The 25,426-nt window shown below is 37.6% G+C and overlaps 1 protein-coding gene across 3 annotated transcripts; it reads right to left on the bottom strand.

Annotated features, from left to right (window-relative positions):
- Nucleotides 1-254: 254 nt before the first annotated feature.
- Nucleotides 255-25,426, bottom strand: LOC149568640 (uncharacterized). Of its 3 annotated transcripts, none has more exons than XM_089821510.1 (6): nt 25,139-25,426; nt 23,163-25,098; nt 19,032-19,734; nt 1,948-3,658; nt 1,672-1,755; nt 255-1,443 (listed from the first exon to the last, which is right to left on the bottom strand). In XM_089821510.1, exons 2-6 carry the CDS (start codon nt 24,094-24,096, stop codon nt 286-288), a joined length of 4,590 nt encoding a protein of 1,529 aa, XP_089677636.1. In that variant the 5' UTR covers nt 24,097-25,098; nt 25,139-25,426; the 3' UTR covers nt 255-285. The 3 variants fall into 3 exon arrangements, with proteins under 3 accessions (XP_089677636.1, XP_089677634.1, XP_089677637.1); XM_089821508.1 differs by having other exon boundaries at nt 23,163-24,892; XM_089821511.1 differs by having other exon boundaries at nt 23,163-24,882.

The raw sequence follows: 25,426 nt of genomic DNA, 5'->3' as shown, positions 1-25,426 counted from the left end.
AATTGATGTATAACACAAATGGGTGAAGTTTGAATGGGTTAATTACAACTTGTTAAACCAACCAGAAAGACCTCTGTTCAGTTAAAACTTGTCAGCATGCAAAGGACACCCAAGGGAAGCAAAAGTTTAGTATCTGAAACCACAGACCAAAACCAGCACAGTAAAAACTATAAGATATGCTCTATGAAACAGAAATATTTCTATATTTTGGCCGATGATACAGAAACAAGGCAAGCAGAAATATGCTAAAGAGCAAAGAAAAGAGAAAATAATACTTAGATTGTCTTAATGTGTACTTCCAGGAAGATTATATGGACTGAAATTCTGTATGCCTATTTTAGTATCAACAGATTCTACTGCCTTTTCAAGCACTACATCTGGATTTTCTGACTTTTCATCCTCCTGAGTTCTAGCCTCAGCATACTTAATCTCCACTAGTTTATCTGGATCTGTGAATCTTAAACTGGCAGTGTTCGGATCCAAGTCATCGCATCTTTCAGAACATTCACTCACCTCAGCAGTTTCTATATTGTGCATCTTACAATCAGATTCTGCTTCTCCTTCACACATTCTCACTGAGTCTCTGTGTACACCCCCAGAAAAGTCAACAACTGCACTAGCCTTACCTGACTCAGAAACCATTGCACAGTTTTCAACTGCTGCAAAATATTCCTTAGGTGAATTTTCAATGTTTCTGAGATCAGTATTCCCCGAGTATTTAATTGAGAAATGCTTATTCTCTTCCATATCCTCTATTAGTCCACTCTCTTTTGCATCATATAAGACTTTATTAGATTCTTCCAGTACAATAGGGTCAACATAATCCACTTGTTCTTCTGCAAAATTCATTGCATTGTTAGAATTAATACCATAGGCAGGTTCTTCCAGGAAAATGGTAGCATCAACACCAGTAATTGATTCTTCTGACAAACCCAAAGGACCATGTCCACCTAACAATTCCAAGTTTGCAACATCATCTGCAGGTTCTAGTGGAAATCCTCTAGCATTGACAGCATCAACAGATTCAGAGCATCTCATGTTATCAGCATCATCTAGAAGAGGTAAACTGCCTGCACCATTCACATTCACAACTGGATCTTTACCAGTAGAACCTCCACCTAAAATATTCCCTTTTGCATCATCCTGAAGAACCGTATCAAGGTAATCTTGGCTTGTTTGTAACTGATTCTTCACATCATATTCTCCTTGGCTCCTTTGCAAATCCATAGCTGAAGCTAAACCTTTAAATGTGTTTTCAGGTGCTATTCCCACAATAACGGCATTTGCTTTTTCATACAAATTAGTACAAAGAGGATCTTCCTTATTGCTTTCAAATGCCACAGTTTCCTTCTGGACACCCCCCATGCTCAGGTTTGAATGGAAATTGGCAGCAGGCTCTACTTTTGTTTTCCCAGTAGCATTTTTGTAGATAGCAAATGCTCTCTACAAAAAAAAACCAACAAAGAATTTATTGAGCTTATTTATTCATTTAAATAAACCTACACAGTTGAATCTGAAAGCACTCTCAATATTTGCATGGACTAGAAAAAATCATAAGCAAGAGATAAAGAATCCATTAAGCTTTTTTATTCACTCAACCTAACCTGATTTATACACCAAGTCATTGACTAGAAACATATAACTACCAATCAGTAAATTGAAGAATTTTACCTCAAATACATCCTTTGACAAGCTAGAGAAAATCATCGAATGAATGTTCAAACTTTGCAGAAGGGCCTCTGCATCTGCATCAACCTGCCATTAGGACAAATTTTTTTAAAAACTATTATTACTCTGAAACAACAAACAAATTATTGTGCCCAAAAGGGAATTTAAAATGACTGCATTCAAACATGAACATGATTGTTTACGTCAAATGACCCTCATACAATTTATAAAGACACTTATCAACAGTTGCTAGCAAAAAATATTTACGAAATTCGTCACCTCTAATTGAGAGTTCTTAGTTGCATCCTCATTGAACCCATCCTTAAAGAGAGTATCATCATTACTAATTATATTCTCTCTTGAATCCAACATGTCAGCACACTCATTGTATAGCTCGGGACCTGCCAATTCTACAGATATGTCTAACTTGGACAGATACACAGACCTTCTGTCACACTTTTTCTTATTCTGTTTCCGTATATCAGAAGACACACTACTGCATTGATTTTCTTTCATAACCTTGGGTGGGCTTTCGTCAGATCTTTTGATCTCGATGCTTTCAGTTGGAGATCTCTCTCTTCTTATCTTCTCAAGACGACCTCGAGGAACTTGAGGCCCTCCCCAAGCTTCATCAGTCTCCCTTGGGTTGCCTTTCCACATATCCATTGCCCGATCCCAGCTCCGGCCACTGATTCCTTGCCCAATTTGATCTCGATCGGGTCGCCCATAAGCATGCGATTCTTCTCCATATGACCCTGGACCTTCCCATCCGTGTAGGGGAACCTGAATATGAGGACCACAGACATCATCAGCTTGTCTTTGCCACCCATGAGTACGATTGTGACCTGGAAAAGCATCTCCCCCATCTCGTACATGATAGCGAACATTTCCCATATCCGCAGATGGCCTTACTCCGAACAATGGCGGACCTGGAAATTGCTGCCCAATGTTGAGGAATGGTCCATGTGGATGACCTCCAATGTGATGCTGAAATGGAAGGAACATATTAGCTGGCCCCTGTCCCTGACCATGAGAATTCCAATTACCAACACCTTTCCAAACATCTAATTGTCCTGATCCTCCCATGACCTCTCCTCTTTTAAAATGACTTCCAATTTGACGATCCGCCCTTCGCTGATCTCTAGATGATGGTGCATCATCAAAGCCAGAGCTTGATGATCCAAGAACAGCCGGGTTGTCAATGCCGGGCCTAAATGGTGGAGGCGGAGGGAGCAGACCAGAAGCTCTTCCTGTCAAAGATGGCACTTGTGGTCTTATTGAACTATCCATTAGCCTATTCGCTGGAGTAGGATGAACTGTCCAGTCTGACCTACTAGAAGATCCCTCTTCTAACCTACGGCTTTTAGAATGCCTCTCATATGAAGCTGAATTGCCACTAGAAAGCATCCGCCTCGAATCTTGGGTACTGCCAACTCTACTATAAGGAACCCTGGAAGAATCATCAACAGACAAATTATTCATCTGTGAATCATTAACCCTTTCTGTACTTGGAGATCTTCTATAATCTTCAGTACTTTTATATGAAACCAGAGTCTCTCTTGATACTATTTCATCTGTGACAGACAGCTGCTTGTCTCTATCAGAAGCACTAGAATAATATGAGTTTCTGTTGCGCAGTCCACCTGCACCACTCTCATTGTTTGCAGTTTCAAACTTGTTTTTACGAACTGTTTTTACATATGGCAAAGAATGCCCATGATCTTGAACATACGAAATTGGAGATTTCCGTGCCAAATTAAAAGGAGAAAGCCTTCCATTGTTCTTGGGTGAACTCTCAATGTGACTTAAAACTGGAGATGTTCTACCCTCATAAGCAGAAGATTTAGCACTTTCAAGAGGAGATTCACCTCTATGGTTCTCCAGCTGCTTATCAATCCTATTCTTACCGTGCAAACTACCATGTTCTTTAGAAGGTATGGTAAGCTGCTCCACATTCTTTGAAGATTGTTCTGACTGCTTGAATTTCAATCTGCAACAAGAACAAACATATTAGACCTACAAAAATGTACAGAAGCAGACCAACCCTGCAAATTTACGGGAAAGTAGATTCAATAAAAATTCAAGAAGTCAAATGGCATCAAGATGAACCATTAATTCATGTAAGGATGTACAGTGGGCACGCTACCAGACTGCTTTCTCTTAGCTTCATGGCCCAATCTATACATAACTGTACTTGACTAAATAAGCAATTAGCTTGAAATATTATACCAAGATTGCATGTAGTAGCAATGAATCAGAATATAAGGAACAGGGGAATGTTTAAAGGACAAAAAGATGTCTACGATAGGACATTTGATACTTTAAAAAACAGGATATATGAACAAGCTTTAGACCACCACAATCAGTTAAGCTTGTCAAAATGTTTAACCTAAACCAAATATGCAAGGAACTGTTACTACCCAACGCCCAGCTGAAAGCGTATCAGAGCTAACCCAAATAAATTCATAACAAAACCTGTTGTTTGTTTAAAAAAGCTTCTAAGCAGCCTACCACAAAATATGTAGAAAGCAGTCTCTTGATGCTGTTAAACTATGTTCTATTTAGCGATCAAAATCCTTACATAACTGAGAAAACAAAACATAATGTTCACATATACACATTGTTTATTTTTAATGACTAAGCAGTGAAACCAATCTTCAAATTATGTCATAATGGCACATATTTCCAGAAAGTCCATTATAATAGGCAATGTCAACTAAGTTTTTTTTTAGTAATGAATTATGGTCACAAAGATAGAATGGTAGTCATTCATGAAAGACCAAGCCGTGCTATTTTGATCTCAGTTTTGTACACAATCCTACAAAAAAGTTCCAACTGAATAAGGTCTTCAAACGGTACATTGGCAAATAATGATAAATATGCGACCCATGGATGACCAAATGCAGGTCAGTAGGACTCAAGAGTACACTAATTTATAAATAGAGTTGGAGAATCCTAGAGGACCCACAAAGTGGAAGAACCAAAAATGAAATACAAAGCAGCAAGGGAACACCAAAAGACACAGATAAACCATGGACCATTTGGTGTTCACAAATGAAATATTTTAACAAGAACTGCAACTATTTACCTCCATCAAGTCAAACTACAAATGAAGAACAAGTTTTCTGTGTCAAGAAAATGTGTGAATTCAGCATTCCCATTAATCCAAGTCAACAGTTCATATTCTATCACCAGTACCAACCATTTTAGCCAAAACATTAAGAGGTAAGCAAAAGTCGTCAGGATGATTTTTTGATGTCATGAATATTTAGACTAAACACCATAACAGCAAAGCAAATGCAGCAAACAAGAACAAGTTACATCAACCTGACCTGCCTACTACAAATTTGGTATTAGGTTTCATGTTGTTCTCAATGAGCTATATGGTACAAATCAGTTCAAATTAAAATTAGAAAATGAATATTTGAGAGGTTACTAATTACTTTTTTAAGTGGTTTAAACACTCGCAAGCATTTCAGTGGACCAGTTACTATATAGCTTGTCTTGAACAGAAAACCTAAATATTTGAATTATTTTTATTTTGTGAACAGCACTCAACATGAAAACATATGTTGAACATAAAGCAAGAATGCATTCTCTCTTATTTTGGAGTGCAAATTAGCACAAAATCCCATGTTCAACCTTATCCTTGAATAGCAGCATCCATAAGAGGGATAGCTACAATAAAACTAACATATATAAACTAGGGTGCCTCAGACCCAAAGGACAAACTGCGCCTGCAAATGCAAAACAAGGAACCTTTCACCAAGTCAATTATTTCATATGAAAATGGAGAATACATGAACTAGACATGATAGCATATTTGTAATGAGAATGCCACTCCTCGTGCTATATAAGCCATGGGTCTTACTGCTGTTCCTTTACCTAGCATAGTGTGAACTTTCTACAAAGAAATATTATAAAATATAAACTTTATAGTAAAACAGCTCATCACACTATAATAAAATTATCTCCAGGCATTCAAAATGTCTTTCCCCTGGAAAAATTGTACCCAAGGAGGATTTCTCACTGAAGACTAAATACTCAAACTCATGAAATTCCAGCATTCAAGAATGCACAAAATTCAGTATGGGGAGTAAGTAGAAAGCTGATGGGGTCATGAAAACTCTAACACAAACAATACGAGCACCAAAATCCAGACTTATAAAATATGGTTACTACTGGAGAGATATAGACTTGAACCCCAATACTTGGCATGCAGCTAGAATGGGGACTACTTCCAATCTCCTGGCTAAATCATAAATGAATTGTAGTTGTGCCATATGGAGGAGATGGAGACGCAGACTCTTACCCTTTCCATTTATTGGTGAGCTTCATTCTAACGATGGTTAAAATTGAAATGCCAATACATCTCTTGAAATCAGAAAGTGATTGTTCAATTTAGGAGATGTGTCCATTCCACCTAATGTTTCAGTTTGGTTTCCCTTTTGTATACTAAGTTCCATAGTATCGAGAATCATAGCAATTCATGCGATTCGGCAATTCGATTCAAGCCAAATGATTTTTTGTGAACCGGTGAATTGAATCAGTGATAAAGGGTTTATGAAATAAGTTAGTTGCTAAATTTCAAGGGATTTTTTATTTGCCGATTCGTGGCCGATTCAATTCTAATTCATGGCCAATTTGCGATTCAATTCGGCCTTGCTGATTCTGATTCTCGTTACTTTGACACCAACACATCTTTCTCTTCTTTGCTTTCTAACTAAGATGTGGGTAATCCCCTAGAACAAATTTCATTTTGGCTGCTACATTACAGTCTACCTCCATACTTCAAGCTCAACATTCATCTTCCTCTTGTAGCTCCTTCATCAGCCTCTCAATCTCTTCCTCTTCATTTTAGTTTACTTCTTGCTACCCTTCTAATAGTGAAACTTGAAAGTGTCCAAACCAAAATTCTTCTACAATATCAGAATACTGCTTCCAAGATATTTATTTGAAATGTTTTTCCCTTTCATATTACCCTAAACTCATGAAATTTTCTCTATCATGGTCCATAATAACTGGACTCATATCATCTGTTCTAGCTAACGGACTCCTGCAACACCAGCTTCAACTCTTCAGCTGTTTCCACACTTTTTAGCTAAGGGTCTGTTTTGAGGCTTGTTTTCACTCGCTGTGAATGCCTGTTAAAGAATGTTAGTGCTCATTTATTTATTGTTTACTGTTACCGCTATTGGCATTTGACAGTTCAGTGTTACGTGTTTGTTTTGATTTGGTGGCAGCTTGCTGGTGCTGACACAGGGGCTTGCTTGCCGTTGCAGACAATTAGTCTGTTTTGAGGCTTATGTTTAATTGCTGTGAATGCCAAGTCAAAGAATGTTAGTGCTCATTTTGCTGAAGCTGATGAAGAATCAGTAGAATTTGTAGCCAATCACTTTGTATAGAAAAATGCTAAATAAATATAAAACATCATTCTACAACTTTGACTAGCTGAAGAGTTGAAGCTGGTGTTGCAGGAGTCCCTTAGTCAGAACAGATGAGTCCAGTTATTATGGACCATGATAGAGAAAATTTCATGAGTATAGGGTAATATGAAAGGGAAAAACATTATATATATATATATATCTTGGAAGTAGTATTCTCATATCATAGAAATCTTTTGGTTTGGACACTTTCAGGTTTCACTATTAGAAGGGTAGCTTATTATCGAGATAAGTAAGTGCATCTTTCTCCTGTGTGCACATATATGTGATGGGCAGCATAAAAAAAATTGTTATTGATTGGATTATGTTGTTAAAAAGTGTGGAAACAGCTGAAGAGTCAAAGCTGGTGTTACATGAGTCCCTTAGCGAGAACAGATGATAGAAGTCCAGTTATTATGGACCATGATAGAGAAAATTTCATGAGTTTAGGGCAATATGAAAGGGAAAAACATTTGGCATAAATATCTTCGAAGCAGTATTCTCATATTGTAGAAGAATTTTGGTTTGGACACTTTCAGATTTCACTATTAGAAGGGTATAGCAAGAAGCTTACTAAAATGAAGAGGAAGAGATTGAGAGACTGATGAAAGAGCTGCAAGAGGAAGGCGAATGTTGATGCATGTACGCTTCCGTTAATTCTATTGCTCCCATTAAGGCATTTGCAATTGCTTTAACGTGGGGGCATACACTACGCTCACTTTTGCACACGCACACTTTGAGGGGTTATTGCTTTGAGCTTCTTCAATCGTCCATTGAACTATTAACAGTTTGGGGGGCCTGATCACTATAGCTCTTTTTGGATCCCTCTATCAAAACTATCAACAGTTTGGAGGGGAGAGCGGGGGGGCGGCGCAGGTGCTTGACCCTCATTGTTTGGATCTTGTTCTGGATTACTAACAATCTGGAAGGCCTGATCCTTTCTTTTGATCCCTCTTTGAATTACTAACTGTCTGCAAGGCCTGATATTTATCCTTCTTTGTACTATTGACAGAGCAACCCTCAATGTCTGCACCAGCAAGCTGCTGCCAAGTCAAAACAAACACTTGACACTAGACTATCAAGTTCCTATTACGAGGTAATTGGTAAATACTTGCTTATTATTAACAGAGACCAAGAGGTCAATTTATACAAAAGAATAAAGCGGAAAGAATATAAATATTCTATTCTAACAAATAAAACTAAAAAAACGAAAGCTAACTAAAGCTAACTAAATATTTACAATAGATAACCATTAACTAATAATAGACGTCTTATCTATTATTGTAATACCCTCCCTTAATGGTTAATCTATCTAACGCACCAAGCTGTCCTCTAAATTTGACAAACTTATCAGGACCAAGAGGCTTGGTGAGTGTCTGAAGTCTGATCTGTGGTAGGAACATACTGCAGATCTCTAGTCCCATCTTCAACCAGCTGTCGTATGTAATGACAATGAACATCCACATGCTTGGTTCGTTCATGGAAGACTGGATTCCGTGCTAACTTGATAACGCCTTCGTTATCAACAAACAGAGTATTCGGTCCTGCTGGTGACATCTACATATCCCCAAGCATCCGACGAAGCCAGACACCTTCACATCCTACCTTAACAGTCTCTCTGTATTCAGCCTCTGTAGAAGAGAGAAACTGCCTGCTGCTTCTTGTTGGTCCATGTGATTGCACCGGATCCCAAACTGAACACATATCCAGATGTTGACTTTTTATCATCAATAGAGCCTGCCCAATCTGAATCTATGAACCCACTAAGTTTAGGATTAAAACTCCGAGAATACAGAAGTCCATAATCAGAAGTGCCCTTCACATAACGAAGCACATGCTTTGCTGCCATCCAATGATCAGCCTTAGGAGCTGTCATAAAGCGTGAAATATAGCTGACTGCGAAGCTGATATCGGGCCTAGTAGCAAAGAGGTAGATGAGGCTACCTACTAGTTGCCTATACGTAGTATCATCAACGGAAGGAGAATCAGACTTGACTGATAACTTGAGACCTTTCTCCATAGGTGTAGATGCAGGTTTGCAATCCTGCATTCGGAATTTGTCTAACAAGGCCCTGGCATATTTGGACTGAGAGATGAATACACCAGAAGACTGTTGCCAAACTTCAACACCTAAGCAATAATGCATGAGCCCAAGGTCAGTCATATCAAAAGACTAGCATAAGTGTTGTTTGATTCCCTGAATCAAAGATGCCGAACTGCCAGTGATGATCAGATCATCCACATAGATAACTAGAAGGATGATGTCACTGTCAGTAGTCTTGATATACAGATTTGAGTCTGAAGAACTCCTCTTGAAGCCTTGATCACTGAGGTACGTATCAATCTTGATGTACCATGCCCGAGGGGCCTGCTTCAAACCATAGAGAGCTTTTACCAATCTGAGAACCTGATGGTCTTTACCAACAACCGTGAAACCAGGAGGTTGCGTCATGTAGACCTCTTCATGGAGATCACCATTCAGGAAAGCACTCTTTACGTCCATCCGATGGACCTTCCAGCCAAATTGTGTTGCCATGGCTAGGACTAATCCGATGGTGCTCATCTTTGCAGTAGGAGCAAAGGTCTCCTCATAATCAATGCCCTGACGCTGAGAAAAGCCCTTTGCCACTAAACGAGCTTTGTACTTATCCAAAGTACCATCTGATTTGTATTTGATTTTGTAGACCCATTTGCAGCCAATGGGTTTCTTCCCTGGGGGAAGTTCAGAAATGACCCAAGTGTTGTTCTTCAGCAGGCTCTGGTGTTCAGATGTCATGGCCTGTTCCCACTCTGGAATTCCTTTAGCCTCGGAATATGTTTGAGGTTCAAACACACTATGAATGTTGGCCATAAGAGCAAAGTTAACAGAATCTGTAGTTTTGCTCTTTTTCCGAGCAGTTCTCCCATCAATAAGCTCATCATCATGAAGATCAGCAAGTGTCTTAGCCCACTTAGGTCGGAGAGGAGAATGACCAACAGTAGTACTAGGAGATGCTTGATCAGCAGGATCCTCATCAGAAGAATCTGGATCAAACTCAGGTGAAGCATCTTCAAAACGAGGTGATCCTGTAGGAGAAGCCGGAGGTATCTGTACAGGTATCACTGGCATGACTAGAGCTGCAGGAGCTACTGGAGCCCTCCCATCAGGTGGACCTAATGGAAGCCGAACTCCCAAATCATGAACCTGCATAGGCTGGTCTGCTAGATCAGGAACAAGAGAAACAGGCATGAATGGTCCTCGCTGCTCGTCAAAGACTACATCGCGGCTGTATATGAGACGACATGTCTCAACATCAATAAGGCGATAGGCTTTGTTAAGACTGCTATATATCCAACAAGCATCAGTTTCTGACTCTTGGCATCCAACTTGGTGCGTGAAGCATCAGGGATCCAAACAAAAGCAAGAGAGCCAAAAACCTTCAGGTGACTGATTCTGGGCTTGCGACCTGACCGGGCCTCTTCCGGAGTTTTACCTTTGACCGCCACTGTGGGTGACCGGTTCAACAGATAAACCGCAGTGTTAACTGCTTCTGCCCAAAAATGCTTCGGAACATGTCTGTGTTCGAGCATGGAACGAGCCATCTCGGTGATTGTCCTGTTCCGACGTTCAACTACACTGTTTTGTTGTGGCGTGTGGGGTGTGGTGAATTGGCGTTGGATGCCATGTGTATCCAAGAAGCTAGAGAAAACATTAGAACAAAATTCCCCCCCATTGTCTGATCTAAGAGTAATAATAGATTTCCCAGACTCTTTTTCAACTAAGGGTTTAAACTTCTGAAATACAGTAAATGCATCGGATTTCTTTTTAAGAAAATACACCCACATTTTTCTACTGAAATCATCTACAAACAACAGAAAATACCTGTACCCAAGAACAGAAGGAGTGGCCATAGGGCCGCAGATATCAGCATGAACAAGCTGAAGTACTTGAGAAGCTCACCAAGAATCGCCACTGGGGAAAGGTGTGCGATGTTGCTTCCCAGCCTGACATGCATCACAAACTCCAAGGTGTTGAGTTTGAATCTCTGGCAAACCAAGAACAAGCTCATCCTGAGCAAGTTGTGAAAGATAATGCACATTTAAGTGCCCATATCGCTGATGCCAAAGTGTGCTGATGGAAGATCGCCGAGCAGCCATAGCTAAGTCCTGAGAATCACCAGAATCAGTAAGTTTGAAAAGACCATGATCCTCAAGACCAACTGCAACAGTAGACTTAGTCGCCCGATCAGTGATGGTGTACTGATGTGAACTGAAAGTGACTGCCAAGTGTGGAGAATGTCGCAACAACTGACTGACTGAGAGTAGATTTAGTTCCATCCCTAGAACATAATACACATCAAGGAATATGAGATTCCTCCCAACAGACTGAATTTGAATGTTGCCTTTACCAACAACTGTGTACTCTTCTCCACCACCAAAAATAACAGAATCTGAATAAGGCTGGTAGTCAATAAACCAGTCTCTGCGGTGAGTGAAATGTCGAGAGGCACCTGAATCAATGTACCAGACAGATGACTTCACATGATCTGCGGGTCTTTTAGCCATGAAGGCGTAAAAGGCAGATTCTGCCTGCTCAATGTGCTCTGCACTGTTCGCTTTGGGTTGTGAACCTGATTGCTTAGACTGGGCAGCTAAGCGTTTCCGACATTCAACCTTCATATGACCAAACTTGTGACAGTAGTTGCATTGAATGTTCTTCTTTTTGGTACCATCGGATGCTGGAGCAGAAGACTTTTGCTGAGATGGTTGCTGAAACTTGCCCTTATCCTTCTGAAAGGATTTCGTAGCAAAGGCTTGCTCAATGGAGGTGGAACTAGAGCTGCTACCAAACTGTTCTTTCCACCGATCTTGCTGAAGCAGCAGGGTGCAGAGATCAGTGAACTTTAGATCAACACCAGTAGATGTGATGTTGAAAGTCTCGATAAAATGCTCATAAGATTTTGGTAAACTGCGAAGAGTGATTACCACAATATCCTCTTCCTCCATCTTGCGACCGATGGCAAGTAACTGATCACGAATTTCCTGAATCCGATTCAGGTGTGCCTGGAGCGAGGTGCGCTCATCCATGATAATAGAAAACAAAGTGTTTTTCAGAAAGAAGGCTCTGCTCTTGTCGGAAGTCTCATGAAGACCTTTTAGATGTGTCCAGATTTCGGCAGCTGTCTTGTCAAATGGAATCTGAGAAAGTTGGTCATCAGCTACAAATAGTTTGAGAAGCATTACTGCCTCTCGATTATTCAGATCCCATGTATCTTGATCAAGACCCGGAGAAGTCGGACGCTGCCTAACACCCGAAACAAGTTGATCAATGTTTCGATATTCGAAGATTGCGATGATGCGCTGCTTCCAGGTTCCATAATTGCGACCATTGAATTTGGAATTATGCTCGAGCAGAATATTTGTCAAAGATGCCATGGCACGTTTTTCAATGAAAACTATGAAAATCCGTGAATGCACGTTCTTCGAGGCAAAAATACGGAAGACCCAAAAGAATCAGAGAATGACCCAGAAGAGAGCTCAAAAAACCCAGAAGGAATTTGCTGTCGTTTTTTTGGATCCGCTGGCTCGAAAATTGAGGCACAAAAATCGAAGCACCCAAAAAAACGGACGACAACCTAGTTGAGCTCTTGAAAAACCCACCAAGAATCTACAAACAAAATATTTTTTTGACCCCAAAAATTAGGGTTTCGGAAAAAAAGGCCCTAGCTGAAAAATGCTTGAAAAAACTTCAGATTTCTTGATAAAAAATGGCAGATTTTTCTTCAAGGATCGATGTGCATGGACGAATGGGGCTAGAGTGTGCTGAACAAACACCAAAAAATGGCGTGAGTTTGCAGAGCCGAATGCAAAAAACCATCTGCAAAAAAACTATACATTTTTTTTTAATTATTGCTCCCGTATTTTACTGGCAGAGGGTCTCGGTTTTGCTTTTGCCCTTGAAAAACCGTGGACTTGAACACGCAAGCCATCTCTAACTGAGCCGAAATCAGAAAACCCATCATTTTTTTTTTTAGCACAAAAAAAAAACGTGAGTTCCTCAGCCACAAACGCGAGTTCAAAAAACACGAGTAGGAAAACGAAAATTGCAAGTTGCAGATGAAATCGTCCACGATTTCCCTCAATTTGCAGACCTTGCAAAAACAAAAAAAAATCTTCCCACGATTTCCAGAAAAGAGACCTAGCTGGATTTCGAAAAATTTGAGCAAATAATTTCGAATGAAATTATAAATTTTTCAAAAAGTTCAAGAACTAGGCTCTGATACCATATTACGAGGTAATTGGTAAATACTTGCTTATTATTAACAAAGACCAAGAGGTCAATTTATACAAAAGAATAAAGCGGAAAGAATAGAAATATTCTATTCTAACAAATAAAACTAAAAAAACGAAAGCTAACTAAAGCTAACTAAATATTTACAATAGATAACCATTAACTAATAATAGACGTCCTATCTATTATTGTAATAGTTCCAATGGCTCTAACAATAAACAATAAATACTTTTGAACCCTTACAACACAAGACTTGCATAGTGAAGACTCGTAGACCGATAAAATAGCTGTCAAGAAAACACATCGCAAGAACTGTTTTCATAGGGAAAAAAATTTAAAACCTAATAAAATGTCCTAAGCTATTTTCCATATAAATTTCGGGATAAACTGAATTGGCTTTTTACAGCTATTTAAAGTTTACCTTTGTGTCATGGATCAAAATCAGCAAACCTTATGACACAGGTGACAAAACAGCCTTGTACAAACTATTGCACAAAAGTAACCAGACAAGCTTTGGTGAATGCACAACCCATATATTCCTTCTCTATTGCTACTGTGTATACCAATATATACTATATTTACCGCAAAAAGTATGGTCATCAGAGACAAGAATACTTAGCAGAAAAATTATCACAAGAAAGAAAAAACAAACTTTAGAGAATCCATGTCCTGTATTCTTCCTCTCTGAAATACGCATCCCAATAAACACTATTTAATGGAAAAATTCAAGGCATCATCAGAGACAAGTATGCATTTACTCGGGAGACAGCAATCCCATCCATAGGAATAAATCCAGGGGGAGATAAAATGTTGTTAGAGAAATTTAAAAAAAGATAGGCTTTAAAGAGATTTTGTGGTTCAAACTTCAAATCATAATCGGTAATTACTCTAAAGAATTTGAACTTTCTAATTCATAAGTTGCATCTAATCAGAGAAGCTACTAGACGTAAATATTGCCTGAGCACAAGTAAAAAATTTGTAATCTTGCAGGGGCAAAACAGGTATTTCCTAACAGTTAACACACCTAGCAGCAAAATAACATAAACTCAAAAGAAGCAGCTTGAAAATGCAATCTGAAACCAAATGCCATATAGAAGCATGCAAATAAAATCTGCAATTCTGTTAAGTGGTAGTCCTAATTCTATGATCAGCAAACATCACAAAATAAGCATTCACACAGTACTTGTCCTTAGTATATGCTTAGTGATATCCACCACTCCCCTTCCCTGTGTGCCAGCATAAGTAAGAAAATTGGAGTAGAACACCACATTGGAATTAGGGCAAAAAAGGATAATTGTGAATCAAGTATTCAATATCATATGCAGTAAAAAGTCCATCAAAAGGTTAATAATGCATCTGAAAACAACTCACTTTTTGACAAAGTTTCAAAGAGTTGGTATCCATGTGGAGTAATATAAAAACAGAACAGAAACAGATTTTAGGATGATAAAGTAAGGCTTTGTTTTTAATACATCAAAGTATCATTAGATTTCACTCTAGTTCATTATACTATTTAGGTTCATGTAAAGCTTTCAAAGCATTTCTGATAAAGCAAAATATAACTGATTGATGTTATCATCTACTAATTCAGTAAATGTACTAATATCTAAGAGCATAGTTTGGAAAAACAGGAAACGAGGGATATTTGGTGCATCTTTGTTGAAAAAAATCCCTTTATGATTTTCTGTAAGACTCAAAACATTTGAAACAAAAATACTACACGTGTCTCCAGACAAATCAATCACCTTTACCTGTGAAAATCTCAAACCCTTAAAATCTTTTCTCTTAAATTTTGTTGTCATGTATTTACCAATATTCTTTCAGAAGGGTAGCAACGAACAAGATGGTGGAACTGCTTTACCATAGTTGCAACCCTAGGATGCTTAAATGAAGCATTATGCAGGAAAGAAACAAATAATATTAAGGAGATAATGAAACTAGAACAAACACTCATTCCACAAGATGAAAAAGCATTTTAAAAATATCTAATAAAAAGCCTGGGAAAAAATGGACTGCAAATCATAGATATGGCAGAAACTATGGAAAATGGAGGAAGAACCATTATGATATAATGTACACTGTTATTTTCAGAATCAATAAATACAAAATGCCAAGCCAGATCTGAATCAATGCCATAATTTAAAGTAGCAATATAACAGAGGTGGAAGATGGGAAGCAGAAGAGAATTTGATTTAAGAAATTCATAAGAGAAAATATGACAACACTCAAATCAGCGCATAGAGTCTACAATCTGAAAGATTCAATGAAATCCTTAACATTCCTATGCTGTCATGACACAGTCATCAACCATCCAGATGGAGACCACATTTTCTATTACTGTCAACTTATTCAGACAAAAGTTCCTCTGTTTTGTAATATAAAGTTTTGTATGACAGTACATTTAAAGACTTGAGCAATCAGATGATGGAATACAATGAGAAACGTAATAACAAGCACCTTGGCTTTTATTTGTCCCACCTCAGCCCAAGAAGGAGGCGAACCAAACAATCATGGAATCTCACAAGTAAAAATGAATAATATTAGAAAAGATTTGGCAAATTCTATCCCTGCAAAAAAACTTGGTTCATTTTATTTTAAAAGCCTCATTTAGTCATTTATTTCAAGCTTCAACCAATCGATTGTAATCTCTACAGCTTTTATCCAATGTACAAATTTTGCTCTTCTCCCAACAAAAACATACATTTTCCCGAACTCCCATGCATTGTGAAGCATGGTATTTTACAAATTGCAGAAGATCAACAGTGTCTGTAATTTGATCAACTAACATAATTTTTTTACTTTATCCTCCATGACTTTTATCATGACAATTCTTTTCTTGGACCTTGGTAGCCTTATTTCTCAGATATGTTAGATATGCTGAAGGTAATGTGTTTGCATTTAGATATCATTTTTTCTAAAATATAAACTTCATGGATGTACAAGACCTTTCTGTATCACAGCTCATTTGCCAAAAAACCAAGTACTTTCATTTAGAGCGAGTGGGCATCCAGGTGGTAAATTTTTAATATTGACAAATTTATTTGAACTTTCAGAGCATAATTACAAAATTCAAGCTCACTAAGGTAGGTGACATAGCATGACCAGAACACTTAGGCATACTTGGGAATATTAGACATTGGAGACAAAAAAGAAGCTTCGCAGTGCAAGAATAAGATACTCCAATGCATGCTACTTTATCCTCCATGACTTTCATTGTGACAATTCTTTCCTTGGACCTTGGAAGCCTTATTTCTGAGATATGTTAGATATGTTAAAGGTAATGTGTTTTCATTCAGCTATCATTTTTAATAAAATATAAACTTCATGGATGTACAAGACCTTTCTGTATCGCACTTCATTTGCCAAAACACCAATCACTTTCATGTAGGGTGAGTGGACTGCCAGGTGGTAAATTTTTAATATTGACAAATTTATCTGAACCTTTGGAGCATAGTTACAAAATTCAAGCTCACTAAGGTAGGTGACATAGCATGACCAGAACACTTATGCATACTTGGGAATACTAGACATTGGAGGCAAAAAAGAAGCTTCGCAGTGCAAGAATAAGATACTCCAATGCATGGTAGTGTAACCCACAATGTATGGCAAGTACCCCAACTATTGACTGATTTAAACTTGGGTTGAAGAAATAGAGTCAGTAACTGATCTAACTTTTGGCATACTTGAAAAACTCATGGATCATATTTACCAAGGCAAGTGATATAGCCTGATCAGAATACTCATGCATCTTGGGAAAACTAAAAATTGAAATGGAAGGGAAGGCTTTCTAATGTAGGAAAAAAACTCCAATGTATCGCAACAATACCCCACAATATTGCAGCAGCAGCTATGCAGCCACAAAATTGGCTACTTGTACCAAGGAGAAGACTTATTTTTTTTAAATAAAGTTACAAAAAGTGATATGTGGAAAAACGAAATTCATGTCTGGATAGCCACAGCCCAATATTGTTAGTACCCCAAGCATTGACTGATAAAAACATGGGCGCAAAAGGTGTAGTCAGTAATGGATCTAAACTTCGGCACACATGAAAAATCTTGGATCATATTTACAAGTACAAAACTATGTATTAGAAAAAAACTATAGCTTGTTACAGCACTACATTTACAAATATTTATTCAACTTCCCAAAAATACTAATGTTGATCTAGATTTTAGTATTTTACCTATATGCTGCACTTTTCAAGTTGTTTGTTATTACCCAATTTTGTTATAATTTCAAATAACTGTGTTGAAATTACCTTCTTGTCCATTCAAACAAATTCTTGATCTCAGATTCACTTTTAGTAAAAGTATTGCAGAATTTTAATGGTAATAAATTATATTTAGTTGACCCCATAAGAAAACCAGTAACAAAATCTAGGGCAAAAATTGTAAGAACAGTAGAACACAAATGCAGAAAAAGGGCAATCTATATATTGGATGGCTTAAGAACTAATTATAAAATATAAGCCGATAAATACAGCAAGGAAAGTAACACACAAATGCATTAGTTGTATATAAACAAAGTAAGCAGAAAGTAGCCTAAGATATATGTAACAATGATCTGTGAACGACAAAACAATGTTCTGCTGGTTACTGGTGCAACTTTGGTACCTATCATTAGCTAAATTGTCTCCAAGTTTACAAATTTCAAACAACTCTCAAAGTAACTAACTACTGAAGAATTTTCAACTACATAACTCAACTCCAAAAATTATATATAAGTTAGAAATGCCTTCAATAATATATGAACAAGGCAATCTATTCACTAAATCAGCAGCTTAACCTAAGATAACCGTGCAAGCTAAAATGTAATAGTAAAAAATAATGTATAAGGGTAGATTATTTTGAATTGATTAGATTGCATTATATCTCGAAGCCAAATATAAAGTAAAATGTTCCTCAAATTCTCCTCAAATTCATTTTCTTCAATAACAATCCTATGGCATGCTTCTCTCGTATATCAATTAACTGAACAAAGAATTGAAGGTTTTGTGAGTAAAACTATGGAGGTAAGAGGATGTAAATAATAAGTAAAAAGAAGTAAAAAACAAAAACAAAAAGATTTTATTAAGGCTTAAAAAATGAACATGTCAATAGTTCAATGCAAACAAATCCAACTGTCAAGTAGAAATGAAGTCAAACAGCTGACTCTAGGTGCAAATCAAAATGTTGATTTAAAACTGTCCATGAAAGCTTTAAAGTTAAAAGAATAAGCTAAAAATAAGCTGATGGGTGGATCATTCTAACAAAAAGATTCCCCTATATTTTCTGCATTGCATACAACCTCTGCTCATTCTTTGCACAAATATTTAACAAACTTGATATAAATTGCAATATCAAAAGAATCATTGTCATTTCTCGTAAATGGTTCTTAAAAACTATATTAATTGACCTTATCTGATGCATAACATATTTCTGCAATTCTATCTACATTGTCCAGAAGGAAAAGAAAGATTATAATCATCGTTTATTTTAAATCAGACAAAGGTAAAAAGGCACCAAACACACTCTGAGTAATCACAAGGTACGCGTAAATACTAATCACAAAAAAATGATGGAAAGTAACTTTAAAAACTCTAGAAAATACTTAATTGGATGTGCTTTCTGCAACTAAGAAGAAAAAATACAACCAGGACATTAGAAATGCATGACAAGAGAGTTGTTACCTGCGCTGGTCTCTGTGAACTTCTGAAACAAATTCATGGGCCCTTTTAACCTTTTTAGCAGTAAAAGAATCACCCGCCTCAGAACTTGGACGAACCAACAATGAATTTTCCTGGTCTCGATTAACATCTTGATGACCTGTGATTGAACCTTTACGGTCACCTTCTGCAGAAAGAACTTTGTTTGCATGAGTCTTGGCTTCTCTTGATTCCTCACGAGCATGGCCTAGTCGATTTTGGTTGTGATGATCTTTTGGTTGATTGTACTGATCATCGTAGTAAGAACTATAATCCCGGTCACTGTCACCATTCTTGTTTTCTTTATAGCGGCTTTCTGGCACCTTAGTTCCATCTCTTGAATGTTTACCATCATATTTTTCAGTGGTTCGTTCTCGAGATAATCGCCATTCCCTATTCTTATTTTCTTGATGCTTATCACCCCTTTGACGGTCCTCTAAGTATTTCTCCTCCCTATACTTGTCATCTCTGTGCCTATCATCCTTATGTCGATCATCTCTTTGCTTCTCATCTTTATACCTGTCATCCTTTTTCCGTTCATCCCTGTATAAACGTTTTCCTTCAAGATCCCTATCATCATCACGCCACCTGTCCTTCTCACCAGACTCTTCTCTTCGTCGTCGCTGGATGCGATTTTCGAGTTCCTTCTCAAGTTCAATATTACGTACCTCCTCTTGTAGCTGCCACTCTGCAGAACACCAATATTAGTCCATGAATCCTGTTTTAATACTATTTACCACTAAGAGGGCCAGTGTAAAAACAGATATTTCTCTTTTTTTCAACAAGTGTGCTTGTCAAGACCTCAACTAAGTATATAAAGATAAGGTATTTGCCCCTAAACCAGAAGCTAACAGCACCAATGTTAGCAGATCAAGGAAAAATGTACAAATCAAATAATCAATGGGGAGTACATCAAATGCCTAATTATTATGCAGAATAGTGTTTCAAGAATTTGCTCTCTCTACAATCTATTACTTGCATTCCCTGAGGCCTGATTTCAATTATGCAATCACATGCAATAGCAAAAATAAGGAAAGATATTTGAAAGGAAAATATGACATGAAAGAATAAGCAACATCAAAAATAAAAGATATCCGTAGTACATAACACCCCCAAATATCTTACTCCATAGATTTAGAACCACATAATGAACTTTAAACGAACGTGCAACAGAATTACAGACCAATAATTTGAATCAAAAAGCATACACCAAAACTGTATCCATATACATGTCTTAAAATGCTAATCTGTAAAAACTGCCAATCATTAATATATGCAATAGAAATATTCCATAAATGAGAGATCTATAACTTCTACAATGTAGCTAGGATATTCAGCATTCTACTCACCTCAACCTACACTCCATACCTACTGTAATAAAAACTACATGAGAGTCAAGGAAGATGGGATATGTACTCTGCACCATTCAGCATTTTCCCAAAGTAAGACATATCTCAATTTCTGAATTTTAATTTCCCTAAAGAAGCTGACAAATCTTCATGCAACTAAAATCCAACAGAACCTTAAAAAGATTACCTGCAAGTAATTTGTTTATCAGAGCTAACCATAAGAAATCCATATATTTCATATTTCCAGAAACATGTTTCAAAACGATTTAGTGGGAAAATAATGTGTTGTCACCAGCAAATGATGTAGTAGTTATGTGAGGCAGCAGTGACAGCCTTATCCTCTCCAAATAATCTCACTGCATTGGTGCATTTCAACGTGTGGAATACCCATTAATGATTGCCAAAGTGAAAACTATTATAATGCTACTGTTAGAAGCTAGAGTTGTCATTGCACCAAAAGATCGACCTGCTGATGCCTGATACAACCACTAGACTTATAGAACACAGGAGGTGGTTAAACCATGTCACAAATCCCGAAGGGGAACGTTGGCGGTTAGTCCAACAGCTACTCCATGGAAGAACTATTGAAACAAAACACTTGCTCAAAATAAGTATTTTCGAAAATGTATCAAAAAGCACCTGGTACAGCTCGAACAATTCTTTAAAAAATGTCTGCTTTCTAGTTGGAATTAACCAATAGTGATGATCTCGAGTTTTAACATCTTTCAGCCCATGCTGGTGTTTATGACCTATCAAAGTGCATATATTTAGATAGAATATTGTTCCAATGGTTGTTGAGACTAATAAATTCTCCCATCTTGGCTGTCTTGATTTGAGGTTTCATGTGCTAAATAATGATAGCAAATATCCATGTCAATGAGCTTAATACTGTTCTAAAGGAGGGAAATGAATATCCTAATACACTAACCATCGTTCCAAGACATTTTGCTTGCCTTTTCTTAGCCAAAGTTGAGTTGGGCATGATTGATAGGTGATGACAAAAAGTCCATCACCAATTGTTTTACAAAAGTTTGCCTCGGCTTTTATGAGGAGAATAGGGTTAGACGTACCAAATTTAACCCAAAATTGAATTGTGCCAAACAATTTGTGGATTAAATGTCTCTATGAACATTGTAATAAATCTATTTGTAAAAACATAGGCAATATTTGTAATCAATTATCAAACTGATTAGTTAATCAATCTCTCAAAGCATGGATCCACATTGAATAAAAAAGCCAAGACATGACGGGACACAGCAACATTGCACAGTCACATGATTCCAACTCAAAACATGAGAACTGAGAAATCAAAATCAAAAGACAAAACAGAGCTCCAAAAAAAACCTATAATTTATTGGTAAAATTAAAATAAATAAATAAAACATTCAAAGCATAAGTATTCTGCCCTGATCATTTCAGAGGTTCCCTGAGTCTTTCTAAAATATCGAGTTAAAGTTTAAATTGACTTACCAACTTCAATTTTCACTCAATCCTTTGTTTTTATCAGTTGCAACTACAATTCAGGTCATGTTTCTACAAGTAAAATCAAACATCTAAGAAAGGTACTTCCTAAAGAAGATGTAAATAAAACTGCTCAAAGATTGTAATAGGAACTAGATTCGAAAACGAAGAAAATTCATACTGACAAGTGACTGTGAGCAAGAGCAAATAGTTATACTTATGTAATCTCATCCGAACATGATAAGTGTCTCATTCTCTCTTAGAATGAGGAGGATGAAACAGTCATTCAACTGTATATAATTTTCCACAACGTGCAGTAGCCACAACCCCTTATCCCTACTAATGTTCTTAAAGCACTTTTCAAATCTATCACTAGAATAAAACTCAGAAAACGTGAGATACTTTTACTAAAGGTTGCCTGACATAGATGTGACTAATGCAAAACCAAGTCATATTAAGTCCAGGTAAGAAAATTACAGATAGAAAAACATGATGAGCACTGGACAAAAATCAGTCCATGAATCATGAAAACAACAGAGTTCGGAGAAAAATACGGTTTAAAAAATATAGACATGGAAGAGCCAAATGTTAAACACGTGGAAGAAAATAATATATACAAGTATCTAGGCATTGAAAGGGTAAGTGAAAACAGTCACCCCCACGTATAGGCAGCATATTGTATGAATGAAATAATCAAATTCTATCATGATTGTGAACATTATACCTCTAACCATATCAATCTATAGAGAACAGAAAATTATTCTCCCGATTCTATGGAGTCAATTACCCAAACCCCTCTATTTGAATTGAATCAAGCTGTATCGAGTTTTCATTGTTGATAGTTGTTGACACTAGAACCTAAGCTTGAAACAATATACTTGATTCCCACAATCAAAATGCATGAAGGGTTCCCTGAAAAAATAATATCAGTAATTTCAATGTTCAAACTAACCATTTTCTTATCATTAAAGCAAATATAACACAAACTTTAAAATATTTTTTTCCCTAAAGCTGCTTACCAAAAAAAATTCTTCAAATATATAGTATATACCCTAGAAAAAAAACAATGCCACAAAGGATTAAATGCAACATATTATTAAATATGATGGAATAAATTTCATCAGTTTAAATAATTTAGGCTACTCAAATGTTTCCTTTTGAAATTCACACACGTGTTCACATTAATGTATCATCATGCAAATATCAAGTGCACCAATAGGTGGCAGATTACTCAACCACTTTCTGTTATCCTTGTGGGCTCACACTTCGAGACACTCTGTTATCAAATAACAATACTCATCATTACCTGTATTTTTCTGTTCTTGACTGATCAATGAATCTTCCAGAAAGCCTTCATTTCTGTGGCTTTCATAAGCCTTTGCAGGACCAGCCAAGGGATCAGTTGCCTTGTCTGGCTTGAAGTTGCGGACTTTTTTCTCTCGCTCAGATCCCCTTAGTGCATCACGACTAGATGTCACTGTCCCTTCATCAGCCTCTTTGGATTCCTTTCTAGCTATGCCTTTGTCCCATCTCCCCTTTGTTCCAGACTTTGTCAGTTCCAATTTGCCAATGTTAATATCCTCTGAATCTATCTTTGCCAGCAATTCCTCAGCCAGTTTCAGAGAATTAACCTGATCAACAGCAGAATCCTGTGTTTCCTTCCTCTTGCTACCTTTACTCCTCCCACCTTTCAAATTGTGTATTGATTCAGACACATCAATCTTAGCACTTCCAGTTCCTGTATCGGGAACCCTCCCTTTTACTGACTTTTTCACCTTATCTTCAGTCCTAACATCATCTTTATCATCTGTAACCCCAGCATTTCTATCTGAGCTTTCAGAATCTGTCCTGGAATGATAGGGAAGCAACGAAAGTGCATCACCCTGTGTCTCCCCTCCATTCCACCGATCTACACTTACAGATATTGCAGATGCATCAGCTTCAACAACCTCCAAAGACTCTACAGCTCCTTTTTTCCTCTTAACAGGAAAATATGTTGCTGAAGAACTGCCCGGACCAAGCTCTCTCGGCTGCGGCTGTGATTTCCTCTTCTGGATTTCATGTTTTTCCCTAGAAGAATCAACCTTTCCCTCTTCTCTTCCTCTTTTGCCCTCCAGTTTAGGTTCTGGGAGCAATTCGGGCCCATATCTAGTATTCTCACCCTCATCTGAATCCTCCAAATCTTTTGGAGGTTGCTTGTGATGCTGCTTGTGAGATTTGTTTCGAGAGCCTCGAGGCATATTGAAAATGAGAAGGGACTGAAAAATCCTCCTAGGCCTGCGATGATACTTCCACGGAGATTTCTAAATTCCTTACAAAATTTGACATTCAAGCCCTTTCCAAAAAAGCTATGCCAAACTTCAAAGCCACCAGAAAACAGATAAGAATATGCTCTCCAGTATTAATATTCTCAAAATCTGTGCTCAACTATAAAATTGAAAAGTACGACCTCTGGAACTCTGTAAATCAAACCCTTGGCAACAGAAGTCAAACATTCAAGTGGCACCACAAGAAATAGCAAGGCCTTAACAACGTGTCAGAATCCGGCTTTGAATATCATGTTAATTTAATGATATGCGGTAGAGTCAATCCTTCACCGAAATAAAAAGAAATTGAACTTCGAAAAATGCAAAAATCTCAGTCACTGAATTACAAGATTTAATCCTTTACAGTACTTGCCAATGCAACCTTCGCCGACGCAATAAAGTCGAGACTTAAAGGTATCCCAGATATGCCCTAGATTTCTCTTGACAGATATGCAAAATTTCTCCAGAACTACTCTAACCTCTCAACTTGAGACTTTAACCTCGTAAGTCTTGCCAATCAAACCCTTGCCCGATGCAGAAGAGCAAACTCGCGCCTTCCAAAACGCCACAAAAAGAGCTAGGATTTATAATTCTTAAAGGCTACTGACCACTGCTTTAACAGTCCCCAGGCATTTAATCTTTGCGAATCGAGCCCTGGCCTCGCAGCAAATCCAGACTTTTAAAAACCCGCCGCAAAGAACTGCAAGTTTTTCGTTTGACCTGCTTCACCCTTGAAATTCAAAGTTCACATTCAAAACCCTTGGCTGACAACATAAAGTCGTGAACAAAATATTAATGAATTTTTCTGTTTATGGCCTCCCAATAACCCCGAATTCGGACACGACTTTGTTTCTTCGATCACGGCATGCAAAATCGCTTCCGGATTCGAACAATTTCAGCACTAAATTTAATCCCACTAGAACAAAAACCACTTAACTATTAAAATAAAAATAAAGCATCCAATACAAATTCCAACCTGAGTCTTGCGAACCCAAACGTTGTCAACTCTCGTCCTTTTCTAGAGATTGTGGATTCCTTCGAAAGCTCGTGGAGCGCTCGATCGATCTGCCCGCAAGGCCGCCACGTAGATCGATCCCTACAAAGCCCATTCTGCTTCGTATTATGTGAGAATTGCTCCGTTGCCAAGAGCGAAGCGACCCGTAGCTGGACCTGCAAATGATTTCTCTCTTCTCTATCTTTTTGTCTTCCGTGTGTTTTTTCCTTCTTTCTTCCCAGTTAATGATGTCTGTCACTCGACGGGACG

Source organism: Cupressus sempervirens, chromosome 3, assembly GCF_028749045.1.
Source record: "Cupressus sempervirens isolate cs-2001-9-10 chromosome 3, ASM2874904v1, whole genome shotgun sequence".
In the NCBI taxonomy this organism is placed as follows: Eukaryota; Viridiplantae; Streptophyta; class Pinopsida; order Cupressales; family Cupressaceae; genus Cupressus; species Cupressus sempervirens.
This window is presented reverse-complemented; position numbering and strand designations above follow the sequence as displayed.

Excerpts from the sequence above, each read along its gene's own strand:
- LOC149568640 (XM_089821510.1), bottom strand. The coding sequence starts at position 24,096 with ATGCCTCGAGGCTCTCGAAACAAATCTCACAAGCAGCATCACAAGCAA. Across the intron at positions 19,735-23,162 it reads TCAAGAACAGAAAAATACAG|AGTGGCAGCTACAAGAGGAG; the intron begins GTAATGATGAGT and ends GGTGTTCTGCAG. Across the intron at positions 1,756-1,947 it reads CTAAGAACTCTCAATTAGAG|GTTGATGCAGATGCAGAGGC; the intron begins GTGACGAATTTC and ends TCCTAATGGCAG.